Source organism: Mesoplodon bidens (genome assembly GCF_964165515.1).
Source record: "Mesoplodon bidens genome assembly, chromosome: 16".
Taxonomy (NCBI): Eukaryota; Metazoa; Chordata; class Mammalia; order Artiodactyla; family Ziphiidae; genus Mesoplodon; species Mesoplodon bidens.
Genome location: NC_138173.1, coordinates 37,668,900 through 37,690,117, shown reverse-complemented (window position 1 = coordinate 37,690,117; position 21,218 = coordinate 37,668,900). Strand labels below are relative to the sequence as shown.

General features: G+C 41.9%; 1 protein-coding gene across 1 annotated transcript in view; it reads left to right on the top strand.

Annotated features, from left to right (window-relative positions):
* The window catches only part of CDH17 (cadherin 17), a gene marked incomplete at its 3' end in the record, with an annotated part of 94,785 nt that overhangs the window by 32,917 nt on the left and 40,650 nt on the right, over positions 1–21,218 (top strand). Inside the window, exons 4-12 of the mRNA XM_081258667.1 lie at positions 705–839; positions 1,779–1,917; positions 4,083–4,241; positions 4,349–4,548; positions 8,571–8,702; positions 9,018–9,168; positions 14,126–14,341; positions 17,947–18,023; positions 20,421–20,612. Of these exons, the coding sequence (XP_081114793.1) occupies positions 705–839; positions 1,779–1,917; positions 4,083–4,241; positions 4,349–4,548; positions 8,571–8,702; positions 9,018–9,168; positions 14,126–14,341; positions 17,947–18,023; positions 20,421–20,612 (1,401 nt within the window). The remainder of the gene's footprint in view (positions 1–704; positions 840–1,778; positions 1,918–4,082; positions 4,242–4,348; positions 4,549–8,570; positions 8,703–9,017; positions 9,169–14,125; positions 14,342–17,946; positions 18,024–20,420; positions 20,613–21,218) is intronic.

The following is a 21,218-nucleotide window of genomic DNA, read 5'->3' as shown; positions in this document are numbered from 1 at the left end:
GGATTATGCTAATTTATATTTTCATCAATAATATGTGTGTTTATTTACATCCTTTACAACATTGACTATTAGTTTTTATTTTTTAAATATATAAAAATATATTAAAAATTATTAATGAGGTTGAACAACTTTTACATCTGCTTTATTTTATGTGAATTTTCTATTCTTGTTGTCTTAAAAGTATTATAGCTATCCCATGAATAATCATTGGTATTTTCTTTACTTCTGAAAAAGTAAGTGAGATTGTCATATAGAACTTTATCAATTAAAGCCACTTTTAAGTTGTTTTACTTAATATTAAAATGTCTTTTAATCTTTGTCACAATTTTTAGAAGTACTAAATGACATCTTTTTTATCCTAGCAATGAAGCTACCCTTTTTAATGTTACTTAAAAGCTAGTAGTATTATATAGCTTTCGGATATTCCCAGAAAAATCTCATCTAACTTTAGCTACAATTTAAAGCATCTATTGGCTTTTGTCAATATACTGAATTATGTCACACATCGTTTCTTGAGGAAAATGTATTTTGAATGTACATAGCTAACGTTCAAGCAGACTTTTAGAATGTATCACTTTAAAAGCTTAGAATTTCTTATTTTAGTGATTGTACAAATGAAAATGTTACCTGAAATTGGTGACTTACTACAAATTCTACAACATTGTTTTTCCTTACAACCTAATCTAATGTTTGCTTTTTCCCAGTTTAAGGCCAGTCCTCTTGCTGTGACTTTCAATCTAACTGGGGAGACAGATGACATATTTCAGATACAACCAGATGGACTTCTGTATCACAACAAAGCCCTGGACAGAGAAAGAAGAGCTGTTCACAAACTCCAGGTGAACTGAGACCAGACAAAGGACACTAACTCTAATCTCTCTGAGCACTCTTTGTCCTGGAAGTATCAGTGGCACCTTCTTCCCTAGCACAGAATCCTGTTTCAGCTCTCCTGACACTAATGACATGCTTGCAAATCTCATTTGTCTTTTTTTATTTTATTTTATTTTTTAACAACTAGAGAGGCATGTGGCAAAGGTATCCTCTTTTTTAGGCTTTTTGACCAGAGTAACCCAATTTATATTGCTAAGGCTCTTAGATGGCATTACTCATCAAAATGAGTGGAAACCTGGATGGCACCTGGATCAAAATGATGGCACCTGGATCAAAACTAGCCAGTACTTCTCTGATATTTCACTGGTGTCTGCCTATGGCCGTTGGGAGGGCTCTGGACCCACAAAGAAGGCAGTACTAGATGGAGCTCCTTTGGGCCTTGCAAGAAGCAGAAGTAATCAATGACCAAAGTCAGAGGCTGCCTAGAGAGACCCTTCTCTCTCTCTTTCCCCCTTAGTTTTCATGGTTTGTATCTCTATCTGAATGATAGAGAGCTAATTGTGGGGAAAAGAGCAAGCCAAAACTTTCTGTTTAAATTTTACTACTGGCTCTGCAGATCAACCACTAAAATGCCTCTGTAACAGGACATATTTTCATACCTCAAGGGTCAAAGTGTTCTTATTTTACTGATTCCAGCTATTTAGAAAAAAAGCATGTCCAGTGTCCAGCAAACCCCACTGCTGGAAAAACACAGTCATGATTAGATTGGTTTAACTGATAGGGCCTCTATTTTAGCAGCTCCCAATTTGGGCTCTTATGGGTGTCTTTCTCTCCTGTAGTGACCAGGTTATTGGTTATTTGGGCTCTAATTTCTTTCAAGTGACTTTTGAGTGTGTGATATGAGGTCCAGACTCACCAAGGAGGTTTCCTTTTCCTGTCAACATCAGGTCTCAGCCCTGGATGTTCATGGCAATACAGTGGAGGGCCCAGTCCCCATCACCATAGAAGTGAAGGACATCAACGACAATCGACCTGTGTTTCTCCAGCCAAAGTATGAAGGCTCAGTAAGGCAGAATTCTCGCCCAGGTAATAGGCAGGAGCCTGGAGATATCTGTGGAAAGATGGAAGTGTAACAGGCAGAGGGGCAGATTTGTGTGGCTAAGATGTGTAACTATCATTCATTAAGTACTTGCCATCTTATTTAAATTCTATTTATCTTATTTAAACTTCACAGCAATCCTCTGGGAGTTGTTTTATTATTCCCATTGCTCTAGGACACAACTTCTCAATGTTGGCACTATTGACCTCTTGGGACTGATAATTCTTTTTTTGTTAAGGGCTGTTCTGTGCATTATAGGATGTTAGGCAGCATCCCTGACATCTATCAAGGCACCAGATGCCAGGAGCAACACTTCCCTTCCAAATTGTGACAGCAGAGATGTCTTTAGACATCGCCAAATGTCCCCTGGGGGGCAAAATCACCCCTAGTTAAGAATCACCATTTTAGGGTGAGAATTTAGAACACCTTACAGCTTTAGAACACTCTAGAACACTCTGGAAAGGTAAGCTTACTCTCCCACATCCTCCCAGAAATCTACATTCTCATGGTCACTGCTGGCTTCCAGTTCTTTTTCTTCTCTGACTTCAGCTCCTAGCTATGGCTCATCCTTTCACTCTTTTCCTTTTCATTTCTACAAAAGCCCCTCATCAAAGCATAGGTGTGTGTGGCAGGCTTTACTGAAGATTTAGATGAATGAAGGAGCATCATGTCATAACAGTGCACAAAATAAACATGAATATTAGACTGTGAGTTCTCAGAAAGACTTTTGGCCATTTCCATCAACTCACTGTCAAGCTTCCCTCTGTGTCACTTAATCACTATCTCTCACTCTTCAATGCCCACTTCCAATAACTCAGGAAGAATATTCCTTCCACTTTATTATGTGGAGCAATTGCACGTGTCTCTGCCCCTGAGGTTGCATACCAAAGGCTCACCACTAAACTCTGCCAAGTAATAATCTTCCAGGTCTTATTCTTTACCAATAGGGTTTTCTAATGCAGTGATTCTCAAACTTTTTGGTCTCAGGGCCCTTGTATTCTCATAAAAACTATTGTGGACTCCAAGAAACTTTTGGTTATATCCAGTGGTGTGCTAGTAAATTTTTTTTTTTTTTTTTTTTGCGGCACGTGGGCCTCTCACTGTTGTGGCCTCTCCCATTGCAGAGCACAGGCTCCGGATGCGCAGGCTCAGTGGCCATGGCTCATGGGTCCAGCCGCTCTGCAGCATGTGGGATCCTCCCGGACTGGGGCACAAACCCGTGTCCCCTGCATCAGCAGGCAGACTCTCAACCACTGTGCCACCAGGGAAGCCCTGCTAGTAAATTTTAATAGCTTTTTTAATAGCTTTTTTCTCTCTGGGGAGAAAAAAACCCTGATTTGTAGAATTTGTCAATTTCTGTGGTATAAGTACTCTCACCATAACCTAAGCTACATTGGCTCACAAAATTTCTGAAAATTCAACTATGTCTCACGAGTTGACTCCAATACGTCACTGCTTACATCTATCAATGTTTATTGTATTTGAAATTAAAACTGAGAAATTAAAAAATATTTATTTAGTGATTGATTTAAAGTAATAAGCATATTTTAATAAAAATAACTATTTTCAAAGACAAAAGGAATGTTAAGAAGAATGGCATTGTTTTAATCTTTGCACATCTCTTTAATGTCTGGATTAATTGAGAACAGTTGGATTCTCATTTCTGTTTCTGCATGGATTTTGTTGCCATATGTTGTTTTGGTTGAAACATTTAAAGGAAAACTCTCCTTACACAGTGTTAATAGTGTAATAACGCTCCAGATAACTGTGGATATTCTTTGATACTAGACCAAAACTCAACAAGTGGTGGTTTCTTAAATGCTAGTTGCAACGTAGAATCTGAAACCATATTAACGCCTTTTTTGGGATACTCCTTTATGCTAAAATCCATCCAATTATGTTGTGATTTGAAAGGGTCTTTTACACATGTATGACCCTAAAAACAGTCTCAAAGACCTCTAGAGGTCCCTGGACCATACTTTAAGAAACCTCATCCTAGAGGAAAGGGGCAGAATAAAGAATTATTCCACCACTGATATGAATTATGGCACCTTCCTCCATTCTATTTCTGCCTCTTAGAAGGCAAATGTGTCTGTGGTTGGTTTGGGTTTCAATTAATATCTTTTTTTTCTGGGTACATTTTGTTAAACAGGAAAGCCCTTTATGTATGTCAATGCTACAGACTTGGATGATCCAGCCACACTCAATGGCCAGCTTAGTTATCAAATTATCATGCAGCTTCCCAAGGTCAACAATGTCATGTACTTTCAGATCAACAACACAACGGGGGCAATTTCACTTACTCTAAAAGGTAAGTTAAGTGATGCCCTCATATGACTCTCTGAGGCAGTAAAAAGGACCTAGATCTGTATCTCCTTCAGAGACATTTCCTTTTCTTTTCTCTCCCACTTCCCATAGGATCCCAGGAACTGGATCCTTTGAAGAATCCTTCCTACAATCTGGTGGTCTCAGTGAAGGATATGGGAGGCCAGAATGAGCATTCCTTTAGTGACAGCACATCTGTGGATATTACGGTGAAGGGGAATATTTGGAAAACACCAGAACCAGTGGAGATTGAAGAAAATTCAACTAATCCTCACCCCACTAAAATCACTCAGGTAGTGCCCAAGGAATGCCTAGAGCCTAGCCAGTCAATCAGCACTCACATTGTAGGGGGCCACCCTCATGGTCTTCACTGACATTTTTGCATAGCATCATTATGAAGCAAACTAAATAGACAAGGTCTCTGGCCCTAAGTCTCTGGAGTTTGTCATCATGGGTAAATTCTGGACTTTACAACTTGGATTCAGATTATATATATATATATATATATATATATATATATATATATATATATATATATGTATATATGTATATATGAGTTTTAAAAGAGAACTTCACTCACCTTCACCTTCCAAATAGATAATACTGTTGTTCCCTGTCAATAGTGTAGGATATGGCTGCCCTAGAGTGGGTTGTATATGGTACATGGGCATGATTCAAATTTGGGGCTGCAAATTATTTTTGAAAGGCTGTTTCTTATTCCTTTGGGAAAAACCTCTATGCGAAAGACTCAACCCATCACAGGCTGAGGAACAGAGATAAGACTGGTCAAGTGTAAAAGCTGAGTAGAGACCCTTTACCCTTGGAGCCCACCCCTGCCAACTCCATCTCCTGTGGGTACCTCTCCCCTCCATTCAAACCTTCCCCCGGTCCCACCTCTATGGCTGGTGTTCATCCTGAGCCCCCTCCTCTTTCTTTAGCTCCTGGAAATCTACTCTGGGGTTCACCCAGATCTGATCTTTTCTGGAAGATCAGGAAGTTTCTTGACACAAAAGCTGTGAGTTAGTGGGAGAGCACTGGATTTGGAAACAGATAAACTGTTACGAGCCCCAACTTCTCACCAATAAGATGGGGATAATAACAGATCTTTGGGTTGTTGTGGAAATTAATTAGTATCTGTGGAAGTGAATAAAAGGTATTAATGTTGTGAAAGAGTTGTAGTCTGTCGTAGCCCTAATTTTTTTTAGATGACACTGTTGTTGTTAAGGGGTCCTGGAATGGCCTCTCCCACCATATCTATTGTCTAACTTAAAAGGATTTTTATTTATTAAACGTTGAATTAATGAATTTCACCTTCAGAGGAAAAAAAAAAGAATGAAAGTAAGAAATATTCTGCTTTACCAGCTAAGAAACTATGTCAGGACTCTTTACCGTGAGAATTTCAGATTGGGTTCCTTTACTAAAGTCTTCCTGTTTATTGTTTAGGTTACCTTCATAAGGATTTGTAAACGCTAAAAAGAACACATACACTTGTTTTCACTTAGGGCTGTCAAAGAAAAGAAAATCTAAAGAGCCACACCCAATACCTAGGCCTGGGGAAGGTACTTTGTGTGGCTTGAAAGTGAAAAAGAGTGGAGGGGGACAGCTCAAGAGAGAAGAACTTAGGCTGAATTTTTAGGGCATAAAAGGAGCTCATTTACAACTAAGAACATGGTCTTTGGCTTGGACAGAGGGTGTGCTTAACTAACTAGAAAGGGATACCCTTCACAAGCTGGTTTGAGAGAATAGTTTAGTGTGGAAATTTCAAAAGGCTGTAAGACTATAAGCAAGTCACTTACATTTTTGTGCCCTAGTTTCCCCATTTATAAGGTGGGGATAGCAATAGTCTCTACCTCATGGGGCTGTTTGAGGATTTAATGAGATAACATATAAAAGTGTTTAGAATTATGTCTGGAATGGGGTAAAACCCTCAAAACGTGTTGTTGTTAGTAGTAGACTATCAGATAGGCCAGGCTCTGTCTGTAGCAAGTAGACAGGTCTTACTATTGAGTTTACTGATTTTTTTTTTCAAATATCTTTATTGGAGTATAATTGCTTTACAATGTCGTGGTAGTTTCTGCTGTATAACAAAGTGGATCAGTTATATTCACTTATATCCCCCTATCCTCTCCCTCTTATACCTCCCTCCCACCCTCCCTATCCCACCCTTCTACCTGGTCACAGAGCACCAAGCTGATCTCCCTGTGCTATGCAGCTGCTTCCCACTAGCTATCTATTTTACGTTTGGTAGTGTGTATATGTCCATGCTACTCTCTCACTTCGTCCCAGCTTACCCTTCCCCCTCCCCATGTCCTCAAGTCCATTCTCTATGTCTGTGTCTTTATTCCTGTCCTGCCCCTAGGTTCATCAGAACCATTTTTTTCTTAGATTCCATATACATGTGTTAGCATATGGGATTTGTTTTTCTCTTTCTGACTTATTTCACTCTGTATGACAGACTCTAGGTCCATCCACCTCTCTACAAATAACTCAATTTCATTTCTTTTTATGGCTGAGTAATATTCCATTGTATATATGTGCCACATCTTATTTATCCATTCATCTATCAATGGACACTTGGGCTGCTTCCATGTCCTGGCTATTGTAAATAGAGCTGCAGTGAACACTGTGGTACATGACTCTTTTTGAATTATGATTTTCTCAGGGTATATGCCCAGGAGTGGGATTGCTGGGTCATATGGTAGTTCTATTTTTAGTTTTTTAAGGAACCTACATACTGTTCTCCATAGTGGCTGTATCAATTTGCATTCCCACCAACAATGCAGGAGGGCTCCCTTTTCACCACACCCTTTCCAGCATTTATTGTTTCTAGATTTTTTGATGATGACCATTCTGACCGGTGTGATGTGATACATCATTGTGGTTTTGATTTGCATTTCTCTACTGATTAGTGATGTTGAGCATCCTTTCATGTGTTTGTTGGCAATCTGTATGTCTTCTTTGGAGAAATGTCTATTTAGGTCTTCTGCCCATTTTTGGATTGGGTTGTTTTTTTTTTTTTTGATATTGAGCTGCATGAGCTGCTTGTATATTTTGGAGATCAATCCTTTGTCAGTTGCTTGGTTTGCAATGTTTTCTCCCATTCTGAGGGTTGTCTTTTTGTCTTGTTTATGGTTTCCTTTCCCATTTGTTTATTTTTGTTTTTATTTCCATTTCTCTAGGAGGTGGGTCAAAAAGGATTTTGCTGTGATTTATGTCATAGAGTATTCTGCCTATGTTTTCCTCTAAGAGTTTTATAGTGTCTGGCCTTACATTTAGGTCTTTAATCCACTTCTGGTTTATTTTTGTGTATGGTGTTAGGAAGTGTTCTAATTTAATTCTTTTACGTGTAGTTGTCCAGTTTTCCCAGCACTAGTTTATTGATTTTTTTTGCCAAGTTGTTTACAAAACAACTCTAGGAGTTGGCAAATATTCTTTGTTTTAAAAAAGTAATTAATTAGTTAATTTATTTCTTTTTGGCTGTGTTGGGTCTTTGTTGCTGCACACGGGCTTTTCTCTAGTGAGCGGGGGCTGCTCTTCGTTGCGGTGCGTGGGCTTCACGTTGCGGTGGCTTCTCTTGTTGAGGAGCATGGGCTCTAGGCACGCGGGCTTCCGTAGTTGTGGCTCATGGGCTCTAGAGTGCAGGCTCAGTAGTTGTGGTGTGTGAACTTAGTTGCTCTGCAGCATGTGGGATCTTCCATCAGGGATCGGACCCGTGTCACCTGCATTGGCAGGCGGATTCTTAACCACTGCGCCACCAGGGAAGTCCGTTGGCAAATATTCTTATCCCTGAAGTCTTTAAGACTAAAGATTTAAGGGAGGAATGTTCTTTATTTATGTGTCATTTGTCTTGCTTAAATAATAGCATGGTGAAGAACTGAAAGTGTCTCATCGTCTTCACTGGTGAGTTCTGGGAGCTGGGAGCTTGTTGTCCATCGTGGCTTAGTGCTCAGATAATGTCGCTACTAAGTACATTTTGTTTCTTAAATTGGTGTTTCATGACATGAAGTCTTCACATTCGGACTTCCAAAAGAACAACCCACAAACTCTTTAGAGGGTTCACAAAGAATTGCTTTAGAGAAGAAAAATACCCCTATGTGCTTATTTGGAGTAATGTAACTTAGTAAAAAGGAGAAAAAAGGGGAGGGATTATTTTAAGCTGAAAACGAAAAATGTAATTTAGTAGTTATAAGAAACCACAGACATCTAAGCAAGGTTGTCAGAAATTTCAAATCGAGAACCAGAAAATTGTTTATTTCCTTTCCAGTTCTCTCTGTCTGGATGTACCTTTCCTAACAATTCACTTTGGGCCCTGTAGGTGCGGTGGAATGATCCAGGTGCACTATATTCATTAGTGGAAAAGGAGAAGTCATCAAAATTCCCATTTTCAATCAACCAGGAAGGAGATATCTATGTGACTCAGCCCTTGGACCGAGAAGAAAAGGACGCAGTGAGTAAAATTAGGAGGAGTTTCACAGGTGATGAGATCCTGGGCCCATGGAAATCTGAGAGCAGAAACAATTTTACTTAACACCCAGCCCCCCCACCAATATCCCCCAAACTGTGTTCTGAACCTCAGTGCATTATTGCTCTCAGAGACATGATAATACCCTCACAAATTCAGCCCATTTTATATATTCTCATTTCCCAGTTCTAAGCGAATTGATGATAAGGGGATAAATGAAATAACATTGAAATAGTTGTTTTCTCTGCCTTTTAAAAGGGATGATGAAGGATTCATGTCTTAACTCTGATCTCATTGTAGTATGTTTTTTATGCGGCTGCAAGGGATGAGGATGGAAAACCACTCGCACTTCCATTGCAAATTAAAGTGAAAGTTAAAGACATTAATGATAATCCACCTACATGTCCATCTACAGTGACTGTACTTGAGGTCCAGGAGAATGAACAAATAGGTAAGAAACCATGTATCTGTCCTCCCTATGTTAACTCCGTAATCCCTTTCTCTTCTTTGTCAGGTAAAAGGTGGGCAGGTAAACCTGATTGGGGATCAGTGGTCCATGCCCAGCACAGCATAGAGGTAGAATAGACTTTGGGACTCACGTAGGTACAGTACTAAATTTCAAGCAATATCTGGGAAGTGTTTTACAATTGGAGATTTTACAACTGCTACCCCTACTCCTAGCACTGTTATTGCCACTACTATTACTACTACTACTATCACCCTTACCAACCATTTACACCAGTATCCTGTATACATGTATTAGGTTATCTCTTTGCAAGATTTTTATTTTTTAGATTTTCATTTATTTATTTATTTATTTACTTACTTACTTATTTATTTATTGGCTGCGAGCAGGGGCTAGTCTTCGTTGCGCTGCGAGGGCTTTTCATTGCAGTGGCTTCTCTTGTTGTGGAGCACAGACTCTAGGCACGCAGGCTTCAGTAGTTGTTGCACGCAGGCTTCAGTAGTTGTTGTGGCTCATGGGCTCAAGGGTGCAGGCTTAGTAGTTGTGGCACACGGCCTTAGTTGCTCCACGGCATGTGGAATTTTCCCGGACCAGGGCTCGAACCCGTGTCCCCTGCATTGGCAGGTGGATTCTTTTTTTTTTTTTTAATAATTCATCTATTTTATTTATTTTTGGCTGCGTTGGGTCTCCGTTGGTGTGTGCGTGCCCTTTCCAGTTGTGGAGAGCTTGGGCCACTCTTCGTTGTGGTGCGCATGCCTATTGTGGTGGCTTCTCTTGTTGCGGAGCACGGGCTCCAGGCTCACAGGCTTCAGTAGTTGTGGCACGCGGGCTCAGCAGTCGTGGCACAGGGGCTCAGTAGCTCCGTGGCACGTGGGATCCTCCTGGACCAGGGCCCGAAACTGCGTCTCCCGCATTGGCAGGCGGATTCTTAACCACTGCGCCACCAGGGAAGCCCCTGCAAGGTTTCTCCATAGATTCTTTTTTGCCTTCAACAAACTCAGTGACGGGTAAAATCCCATCGAACTTGCTAAATAATTTAAACAAACATTCACACCCAATGTCAGATATTCTGCAATTGACCCTTGACTGTCCCTCTCTAAGAAGCTGATAATAGCTCATGAGGCTGGAAGATGAAGTTCAAATCCTATCTGTTTTTGTCTTTTTGTTCTTGACCTGTTTTGTTTCCTTGTACTGTGCCAGGATAGCTTTAGTTTTGTACAGGGACGATTACTATTCGAGCACTGTGATTTCTGGGAGTTTTATGACTTTGCTGGATTTGGGACACCTATTGTCTATTACCCCTTTGTGTTGAGCCCATTGACTGAGGAGGCTGGCATTGCTTGAAATGTTTTTGTCTGTTTTGTGTAAGTTTCAGGGCTTACAGGGTTAGCAGGCTCTCATGACTAGCATTCCCAGGGCTTGGCTGCCCTTGTAGGCAGATCCTCACCTGCCTCATGGGCATTCTCATCATTTTCTTTTGATCTCTTTACTCTTCTTGCCACACACTTTCCACACAGTGGGTGCTGTCTTGGTGGCTTGGTGGACACTGCTCACATGGCTTGCTTGCTCAATGCTCACTTTTTTTCCTTCTTGCTGTCAAGAGTCATATGTAGGCTATCTATTGTCAGTGTGTTCTGCTTAGGTCTTCTCTTTTTCATTTATTCCAGTTATTCTTACAACAGGAAGTATTAAATGACAGTTTGAAGGATTTCAGTTAATTTTAAGGAGGAATCTTCTAAGGTGACAGTGGAGTAACAATGAAATGTGTGACAATAGCCAAGAAACACTTATGGCATCACCCTTTTTGAAAATATGGGATGGTCTGTGATGCTGAATGAAGGCAGAAGACCTTTGAAGACCTTTGTAGATGATACCTCAAGTCTCTTTGCACAGGGCCTAACATTTAGTGTATTAGTCATCTATATTGCATAACAAATTGTCCCAAAATTTAGCAGCTTAAAGCAGCAAACATTTATTATCTCACAGTTTCTGTGAGCCAGGAATCTGGATATGGAGTGCATGCCTTTGATTCAGAATGTGGATGTGAGGTGAGTGCTGTTGATTCAGATAGAGAGAGAAAGAGAAAGGGAGAGAGCTCAAAAAATGACAAGTAAGATGAAAGTCAGTCTTCTTATAACTAATCTTGGAAGTAACATTCCATAACTTTTGCCATATTCTTAGAAATGAGTCACTAGGCCCAGTTCGCACTCAAAAGGAGGAGGTTGCACCAAGACATCAATATCTTGGGGGTTGGGGGGATTGCTGGGAGCCACCGTAGAGGCTGCCTGCCTTATTTGGGAGGAGGACGGTACTAGATTTCTGAAGCTGCTGAGGATGTCATTGTTGGTAAAACAAATTGTTCAGGGATGCAGCATGCTCTTTGCATCTCCAAAAGTGAGAATTCATTTTGTAACAATATTTCATAAAGTCTTGAATTGTGGACTTAATGGACCAGGAATTCTTATAAATCAACACAGATTGAGTCTATTCTCTATATGTAGCCCAAAGGGGTACAAAAAATGTCCCTGCCTTTTGGGGGCTTACTGTCTAGCTCAATAAAATACTCAATTATTCCTTAGTATATTTATATTCTCCTGTTTGGTGTCTTATATTGGCCAGAATCTTGTGGGACTCATGTCCCCAAGTCTCAGCAATGACAACATTAATTCTGAAATCCCACCTGCTACCAAGACCTTTGTGTTCATACAGGAACTTTATCCTCTCGTAAAAGCCCCACCTCCCTAAAGTATTTCTGAGTGCCCCAAGAGTTGCTGTATGAACCTCTGAATCAATTTGGGCTGCCACTTGTTCCTGGCCATTGTCACTCAGGGAATTGGCACTTCTTTGACTCCTGGCTCATTCATAAGTTCTCTGCTCCCACTGAGTGGCGTCTCCTACTGGAATTTCCCTGTCACTGATGTCAACAGTCTTCACGGTGCCTCTGACAGCTGGAGGTTTCCTCCATGGTGAGATAAGGACAGTGTCCTGTGTGGTATGCTCGCTTGCCGGGGGAAAGGTCCAGAGCAGGGCTGCTCAGACACCAAACAGTCACAGAAGTTAGCAAGACACTGTTTCATTCCAACACACAGATGCTTTTCTTACAAGGGCAGATGCATGTTCCAAAGGTGACTCGGTTGTTTGTGAAAGCAGAAATGGCAGCAGCTGCAACACTAGATACGTGTTCTCTTCTGCTACCCATGTTGCCCCTCCTCCCCAGCCCATGAGACACATCTGCACGTGCCAGCTCCATTATAGACATAACATAGGTAATTCCATTCCTCCCCTCACAGACCCTCCAAATCTCCCTGTAAATCAGTAGATGCAAAGTAACATGGGGGAGGGGATGAAACCGACCTCCACAAGTGGGGAATACATATTCAAGTTTTAGCCCTCACATGGGATTCTGGCTGTGTGTAGAGAAACCCACAATTCCCATTTCACAGAGCAAGATGACCCAGCACCTATCAGAACTCACCCAGACCTGGGTGGAGCACTGAGTCAGAGCCGGACTTCTGGAACTCCCTGGACTGAGACGTCAACAGAAATAAAACTTAGAACCATAAACTGCAGCAAGGCAGAGACGGTCCCTGCTCTCTGTCCCGTGCCTGTGTTTATCTTTGGGGTGGAGTCAGTCTCTGCCATTTTTCCAGAAAGTTACTAAGAAGTAACCATGGTTGGCTTGTCCTTGTTTAGTTTTACCATTTGCGTTATGTATTAGTGTCTGAGGGTGGCCGTAACAAATTACCACAGACTTGGTGACTTAAAACAACAGAAATTTATTTGCTAAGAGTTCTGGAGACTAGAAGTCTGAAATCAAGGTGCCAGCTAGGGGGGAATTCTTCCTTGCCTCTTCTGGCTTCTTGTGGATCCTTGGCTGCTTGTGGCAGCATTGCTGCAGTCTCTGTGCTCTCTTCACATTGCCTCCTCCTCCTCCGTGGGCGTCTGTGGCTTCTCTTCCTCTTATAAGAAACCCCGTCACTGGATTTAAGGCCCACTCCAAATCCAGGATGAGGGACTTGCCTGGTGGTGTAGTGGTTAAGAATCCGCCTGCCAATGCAGGGGACACAGGTTCGATCCCTGGTCCGGGGAGATCCCACATGCCGCGGAGCAATTAAGCTGAGTGCCACAACTACTGAGCTTGTGCTCTAGAGCCCACGAACCACAACTACTGAGCCTGTGTGCCATAACTATTGAAGCCCGTGTGCCTAGAACCTGTGCTCTGCAACAAGTGAAGCCACTGCAATGAGAAGCCCACACGCTGCAACGAAGAGTAGCCCCCCCTTGCCACAACTAGAGGAAGCCCGTGCACAACAAGAAGACCCAACATAGCCAAAAGTAAATTAAAAAAAAAAGCAAATCCAGGATGATTTCATCTCAAGATCCTGAATTGTGTCCTCCCAAAATTCAATGGTGAAGTCCTAACCTCCAGCACCTCAAAGGGTGACTATTATTTAGAGATAGGGTCTTTAAAGAGGTAATTAAGTTAAAATGATGTCATTAGTGTGGGTCTTAAGCCAATATGACTGGTGTCCTTCTAAGAAGAAAAAATCTGGACAGATACAAGTACGGGGGAAGACCATGTGAAAACACATACACCAGACAGCTATCTACAAGCCAAAGAGAAAGGTCTCAGAAGAAATCAACCCTGATGACACCTTGATCTCAGACCTCTAGTGTCCAGAAACTGTGAGAAAGTAAGTTTCTGTTGTTAAAGCCATCCAGTTTGTGGTACTTTGTTATGGTGCCCCAGCAGACTACGACACTTCTCCACACACTGCACTACTGAAAGGGTTAGAAGAACCAACATCGATCTAAGAACTTTAGTCTGCTACTCAAAGTTACTTCCAGTGCTTTCTAGGAACCTGATTCTTCAGTGAAACCATTTTTTAATAGAGTAAAAAGAGCCTATAATGGATGGGTTTCCTTCTTTTCTTCTCTACAGGGAACAGTATTGGAACACTTATTGCTCATGATATGGATGAAGAAAACACTATCAACAGTGCTTTAGGATACAGAATTGTGGATCAAACCCCCAAAGTTCCTAGAGATGGACTCTTCCTGGTCCAAAGCTACTCAGGAATGTTCCAGTTAGCTGTGCAGTCCTTGCGGAAGCGAGACACTCCGCAGTACAACTTGACGGTAGAGGTGTTTGACAAAGGTTAGTATCACCTTCACTGTGTCAAGAGCGGTAACACGTGTTTTCTTTCTAGTTGTGATTTGTTAGGCTGCTCTAATGCCTGGGTGTATTACAGAAGGATGCTGTTCAAGAGTTCTTGCTTCCTATGTAACACACAGCACAGAGGCAGCAGGTCCAACAAGGTAACGGCCAGAGCTGCAGCTTAGGCAACGTTATTATGTTGGTTCCCTGAGAAGAAGGTGCCCAAGAGGGGATTAAATACATAAGGATTTTAGTAGGGGAATTGCCTATGAGAAAAAATGGAGAGGGATACAGAGAAGGCTGGGAGAGCCATCAGACCTCAATAAAAGCTGGACGCTGAGTGAAGGAGAGAAGGAAGGACAGTGGTGGGAGTACCATAGACCACTAAGCAGTCAAAGGGAAGCTCAGCAAGGTCATTAGGGGTCCAAAGTTGGCCGTGGAAGGAGTCTGTGATCCCCCAAACAGGCCTACCTTAGCCTGCCGGCCTTACTCTGTCACTGGCTTGGGGCAGCCAATGGGAAGCAAGGCCTTGGTGCAAATGCGGTGATGGGTTTCAGAGCAAGGCGGCATGTTGTCAATTAAGATCCCTGGTGTTGGGGGTTGGCAAGGCACGTTGTCATGGCCACCATGGTCACAAACAAGAAAATTTGTTGTATTTCTCAAGTCTCCCTTTCAGACTCAAAGGATTCTACTGTATGACAGTGAAGGAAAAATGTATCATTTGGGAAGTCTTGTCTTCTTATATTAGCTTCTAGGTGGCCATTTGACGATATCTGGAGATATTCTTCCTTAACGCCTTATACAATTTCAAAACAAGTGGTTTTTAATCTTTGTTAAGTCATGAGACCCTTTGAGAATCTGATGGAAACTATGAATTCCTCAACAAATGTACACATTATCAACAAATTGCACAGACACACAAACTTACATGAACTCATGGACAGGCTTAGTTGAAGATCATTAATACTCCTAGGTTAAGAATCTTTCTTTAACTGGCACTGAATCTTAGATTACCAAATAGTTCAGTAATTGTTATGCTACAAGAGAGAGATTACACAGGTGTGCTGAAGTAAAGAGCACCATTTCATACTGTGCTTGACATTTTGTTTTTCATTACACAGTTGCTGAGATACTGAAGAGAGCTGGGGTTTAGCAGGCCCCCGAAGCAGAATGTTTGAGACATAGTGATTAGGCAAATATTGAGGGCCTAACATAATGTCTAGCATTATGCTAAGAGGTACAACAGAAGTGGGTATAATAAATCATCCCTGTCCATGATGAGCCAACAATCTCACACCATTAGGCAGCCATTCTTTCAGCAGTTATTGAGCATTTACCGTGATTGAGGCACCATTCAAGTTACTGGGGATACACAAATGAATAAGACCCAGTGTCTGTCCTCAAGGAGCATTTGTGGTAGAGGAGATGGACATGTGAATAAATAAATTGTAAGAAATATGTACAAGGTAGCCCATGAAGGCAATGAGTGACTCAGTGGAGAGGTAGAGAGCTGATAAAGCTTTCTGGAAGAGGTGTCATTGATCTGAACTTTGATGGATGAATATGGCAAGTTACAAAACAGTGTAAAGGCTTACAGAGGAGAAGAAAGCCCATGTGAAAATGCATGACCTGAAGCAGTTTGAGGCTGCAAGAGCATCAGATTACAAATTCTCTATGTACCTGAGTACATCTGTAGACTATATGGACTAGATTATACAGTATATTTATATATAACTATGTATGTCTATTGATGGAGTTAAACATCCAGTTGCATACTATAGAAAATTAGACTGGTAGGCTGTAATTAACATAGTTTTACCTAAAATCAGGGAAGGTCTGTTAACCAGGAGGTCCACTGCTGGCCCAAATAAGGCTTGTGCAGAGCAGGGAGCCAGTGAGCTCAGGCCCTGGGACCTCCTGAAATCTTCAGCCATTCTTGCTGTCTACAAATATTCTGGGGACTGGACCCAACTTGAGTTAACATCCACTTATTTGTAACACTGTTATTATTAGATTACATGCCTGGCTTTGTGTCCAGTGCATCGAGCACAAGCTTTAGAGCTAGGCTGTGTGAGTATAGTTGTCAGGATCCCAGCAGGAAACAGACAGCCCCCTCAAAAGAAGTAACAAAAAAGTGTTTAGAGAGGGGATTATTTGTAAAGGCTGGGGGTAGGGGTTATGGGAAACCAACAGGGGGTGTGAAGCACAATGACAGCCTTTCTTACCGGAAGGTGAGAAGGGATGAGGGAAGGTAACATTACCTGAAGGAGCAAGGCCTGTTCCCATGACTATAGAAGAGGCTGCTGGCAGTGCGGAACTAGACCCTGACCCTGTTCCTCCTGCCCTTCCTTAGATCTCCTGCCAGTGCTCCCACTGGTGGAAACCAACTTCTACCCAGAGGGCCAGGATGCCCACTGATGCAGTTCCTAAGGTCAACCTCTGGGGCACAAAGCAGGGTGAAGGGTGGAGAGTGGACAGAGAGGGAAAAGGAACGCATGGATTTGAATTCTGGCTTGACCACTAGTTAGTTGTATGACCTTGGTCAAGTCACCAACTTCTCTATCCCTTGGCTTCCTCATTTGTGAACTCAATGAGAATGATAATTGTACCTACATCACGGAGTTAGAATGAAGATGAAATGAGTCATGCAAGCAAAGCACTTAATATGGTGCCTGGTACATAGAGAGTGCTAACAATGTCAGTTAGGACGAGAACCTTGGCTCTGTTGCAATCTACATTTTCTAGATAAACTGACTACTACACAGAGATTTTGAGTGGCATTCCCAAGCTCTCACATGTCTGGTAAGTAGCAGAGACAGAATTTGAACAGTGAGGTTCCAAAGCCCAGAGTCTTAGCCCTTGTATAATACACTACTTCATAGCTAGAACAATGGAAACCCCAACAGAAAACCTATCATGTTGGTTCTCACTGTGGATATTTCCCTGGGGACCCCATCCCCACCTGTACTCCATGCTCATCTTGGACCTAGGTTGAACCTTCTGTCTCTGACTAGGTCTCTGAATTGTCAAACCCACCCCTCAAAGCCTATGCCATCTCCCGGAGTTCTATGAGCTACCTCTGCTTCTGTAGGCTGGACAGCCAGGCTTTTTGAAGGGGGCTAATTGTACCTTTCCTCCCTCACTTGGGCCTTCCCTTTGGTGGGGGGCAGAAGGGAAACAGGACAGTAAGTGCTGGAAGTGTTCAGGGTAGGAAAGACAACCCTCTGGGATGCTCAAAGAAGTCTTTCTAGAAGGATAGTTTTGTACTGGGCTTTGAAGGCTACATAAATTTCACTAGCCAGAAAAGAGAGGCTGCTTCACAGACAAGAAGCCATCTTGCTCAGGGGCAAGTCTTACTGAGGAGGGGGCAGGTAGAGGGAGTGGGAAGCCCAGGGGAGCCTCTCATGGGGTTTTCTGCAGCACTTGGTGACCTGCTCATGGGTGCAGGTGGGGAGCAGAGAATCCCCTCACCACACAAATCGCATGTCAATAGTAAAATTGTGGCTATGGCCGTCACTTTACTTGCCAACTGTTTTTCTTGCAGATTTCTAATTTTAATGTATGATTTTCAGTGAAAATTTTTGTGATATGACTTTGATTTTCAGATTTCAAGACCCTCTGCTTTGTGCAGATCAACATTATTGATATCAATAATCAGATCCCCATCTTTGAAAAATCAGACGTGAGTAGTTTTCAGCTTGCTTTTTCTTTACTTTGTTCATATTACCTGATGCCTACTTCTGGAATAAAGACACAAACAGTAGTTAGGGAAAATGCCAGACTTAATATCTTAGTCAATGCACTGGTACCAAACTCAAACATCATCTTCAGTGGAAATCTCCAGGGAACAGTAACATTCACTGTTATAGTATCTGGGAGCATCTGGTTTTTTTATTAAAAACTTTTGCCAACAGCTCATTTATTTCAAGGACTGCTTGGAAGCTACAACCACAATCTTTGTCCAATTGAAAGGAGTTGAGTGGCTGCTTGCAGTTTGTCATTATATATTTTGTGTGTAGCAGGACAATAAATAGATTACTGCTAGGTCTCAAACAAGCAAGTGTAGTCAGAATTTAAAATTTTGGATATTGGCAATTTAAACTCATTTTGTAATTATTGGATAAGAGAAAAGGGGAAGAAAAAACTAATCTCTGGTTTATGCCCAAAAATGTGCCCAAGACATCTGCAAGAATTAGAATTGGGAAAAAAAGAGCAGGAGAAAAAAGATCAGTTGAGTATATCAAGAAGAATTCAAGTTAACTTATTATTAATGTGGGGGCAATTTGATCGTTGCTTCCCTTAAAATGGATGCCTCTATTTATTTATTCTGGAGAAGTGAGAAGCTCTTTGGGCTAGATTGTTATGTTGTGTTTTTTTTTGCGGTACGCGGCCCTCTCACTGTCGTGGCCTCTCCCGTTGCGGAGCACAGGCTCCGGACGCGCAGGCTCAGCGGTCATGGCTCACAGGCCCAGCTGCTCCATGGCACGTGGGATCTTCGCGGACCGGGGCACGAACCTGTGTCCCCTGCATCGGCAGGCGGACTCTCAACCACTGCGCCACCCGGCAAGTCTAGATTGTTATGTTTGAAGTCAGTTTATGAGGCGGCCCAGAGCCTTGTGATGATGTTCATAAATCACAATAGGGATAAGGCAGTGACAAAGAACGGGAATTGATTTATGGGAGGGTTTGAGGAGGCAAAAAGTGTGACAATATAACTTGTATAGTAGGCACTGAGGTTAAGCAACTGTGAGACTAAGGGCCCATTTCTACTCTGCCTCCATCCTCTTGGACGTTTGATCCTTTCTGTGTGTTGTAGTTTCCTTGCATTACATCTAGACAGTGTTTTTAGATTGAGGGTAAGAGTCCTGCTTTGGGAATCTCAGAGCTTGGAAAGGCAAACTGGGCCTTAGAAAGGTGAGTCCACTTCTTTCATTGTCGTGGTCCTTTCCCGGACCCTACCTGTTACCATCTTCATGATCATCATGCCAAGAGACATGATCTGGGGGATTTTCAGCAGAGGAGTGAGAGATGGTCTAGGTCAGTGTTAATTAAGAGCACCTGCTTTGGAGTTGGACAAACATTGGTTTGAATCCCAATTCTGTGACCAGCTAGCTGTGTGGGCTTGGGTGGGTTTTACCTCTCCAGTTTTTTGCTCCTCTGTCAAATGGAGATGATAATATAGCTACTCAGTAGGGTGCTTTGTTTTTTTTGGTTTTTTGTGGTTTTTTTTTTGTGGTACGCGGGCCTCTCACTGTTGTGGCCTCTCCCATTGGGGAGCACAGGCTCTGGACGCGCAGGCTCAGCGGCCATGGCTCACGGGCTTCGTTGCTCCACGGCATGTGGGATCTTCCCGGACTGGGGCACGAACCCGTGTCCCCTGCATCGGCAGGCGACTCTCAACCACTGCACCACCAGGGAAGCCCAGGTGCTTTGTTTCGTTGCTTATCTTTATTGAGCACTTATTATGTGCCAGGCATTCAGGGATTTTATATACATCGTCTCTCCACAGCACACATGAAGTAGGTTCTGTTATTATTATTATTATCATCATCATCTCCAAGGACAGATGATGAACCTGAGACTTTAAAAAATTAGATAACTTATTTCAGTTCACCCAGGTCATAAGTGACAAGCCTAGGATTCATACCCAGACCATTTGACTCTGAAGTTCAGGCTCTTAACCACTATTCCCTGATTGATTTAAGAATTAATTAAAAAATGTAAAGTGCCTGCCACATTGTAGGTACGCAATACATAGTAGCTATCTATTTGTCTCAACTATAATGATAATTACAGTTATTAAACATATTGGTTGTGAGTGGAGGGATATGTTTTAGAATCCTATCAGTAGATCTCTGAGATGTTGTGTTTCCTGGTGCAATGGATGTCAGTCTACAAGTATGACTGATGTCAAAATCAAATGTAACCCACTCATTGATAGAAAAAAACATTCTTGGTAAGTATGGATGCAAACTGTGACTTGTGTCCATTCTGAAACCAAGGAGACAAGTTTGCCCTTTGACAATTGTACTCGATGACAATGGACATTCTCATTGTTTCCTTCCCGTTTCCTTCTTAGTATGGAAACCTAACTCTCCCTGAAGATATAGCCATTGGAACTGTCATCTTAACCATCCAGGCCACCGATGCTGATGAACCATATACGGGAAGTTCTAAAATCCTGTACCGAATTACACAGGGAGACAGTGAGGGATGTTTGGAGATTGAAACAGATCCCGAAACCAATACTGGATATGTGAAGGTTAAAAAGGTAAATAGCACATTGAATGGAATTTGTCTTTTTCAAAGGTTAATTTACTTAGGACCATTCAAGGACCTATAAGCAGAGGTGACATATTAGCAGTGACCTCTCAGGTGTGTGATGGATTCCTGGAACACTCTCAGTTATTCCTGTCCTCCCAAAAGACAGAAGGCGGGATTCTTGTTCTGGGTCTGTCACTAACTGACCAAGTAGCCTTTGCAGAGTGGGGTAGGATTGACATATAAAATATATAAACTACAAGATAGAAAATTTTTTAGTATAAGTATGTCCCATGAAATACTTGGGAAATACTTATACTAAAAAATTGCTTGTTGTTTACCTGAAATTCCAATATAACCAGTTGTTCTATATTTTTATTTGCTAAATCATGGGCAAGGTGGTGCTTCGGGCTTTACTTCTCTCTTTGCAAATGTGGGGTATTAGACTAGATGAACCCTGTGAGCCCTTTAGGCTGTAGACTTTTTATTCTAATGGGCCAGCCATTGGCTCCTCTTTAATAATGACTGGAAATTGGTTGATCTCCTTTAATAGACAAGTTTTAATAAACAAGTCTATTCTTTCATGGCTTCTTCCCTGCCTACCCCTTACTTTCAT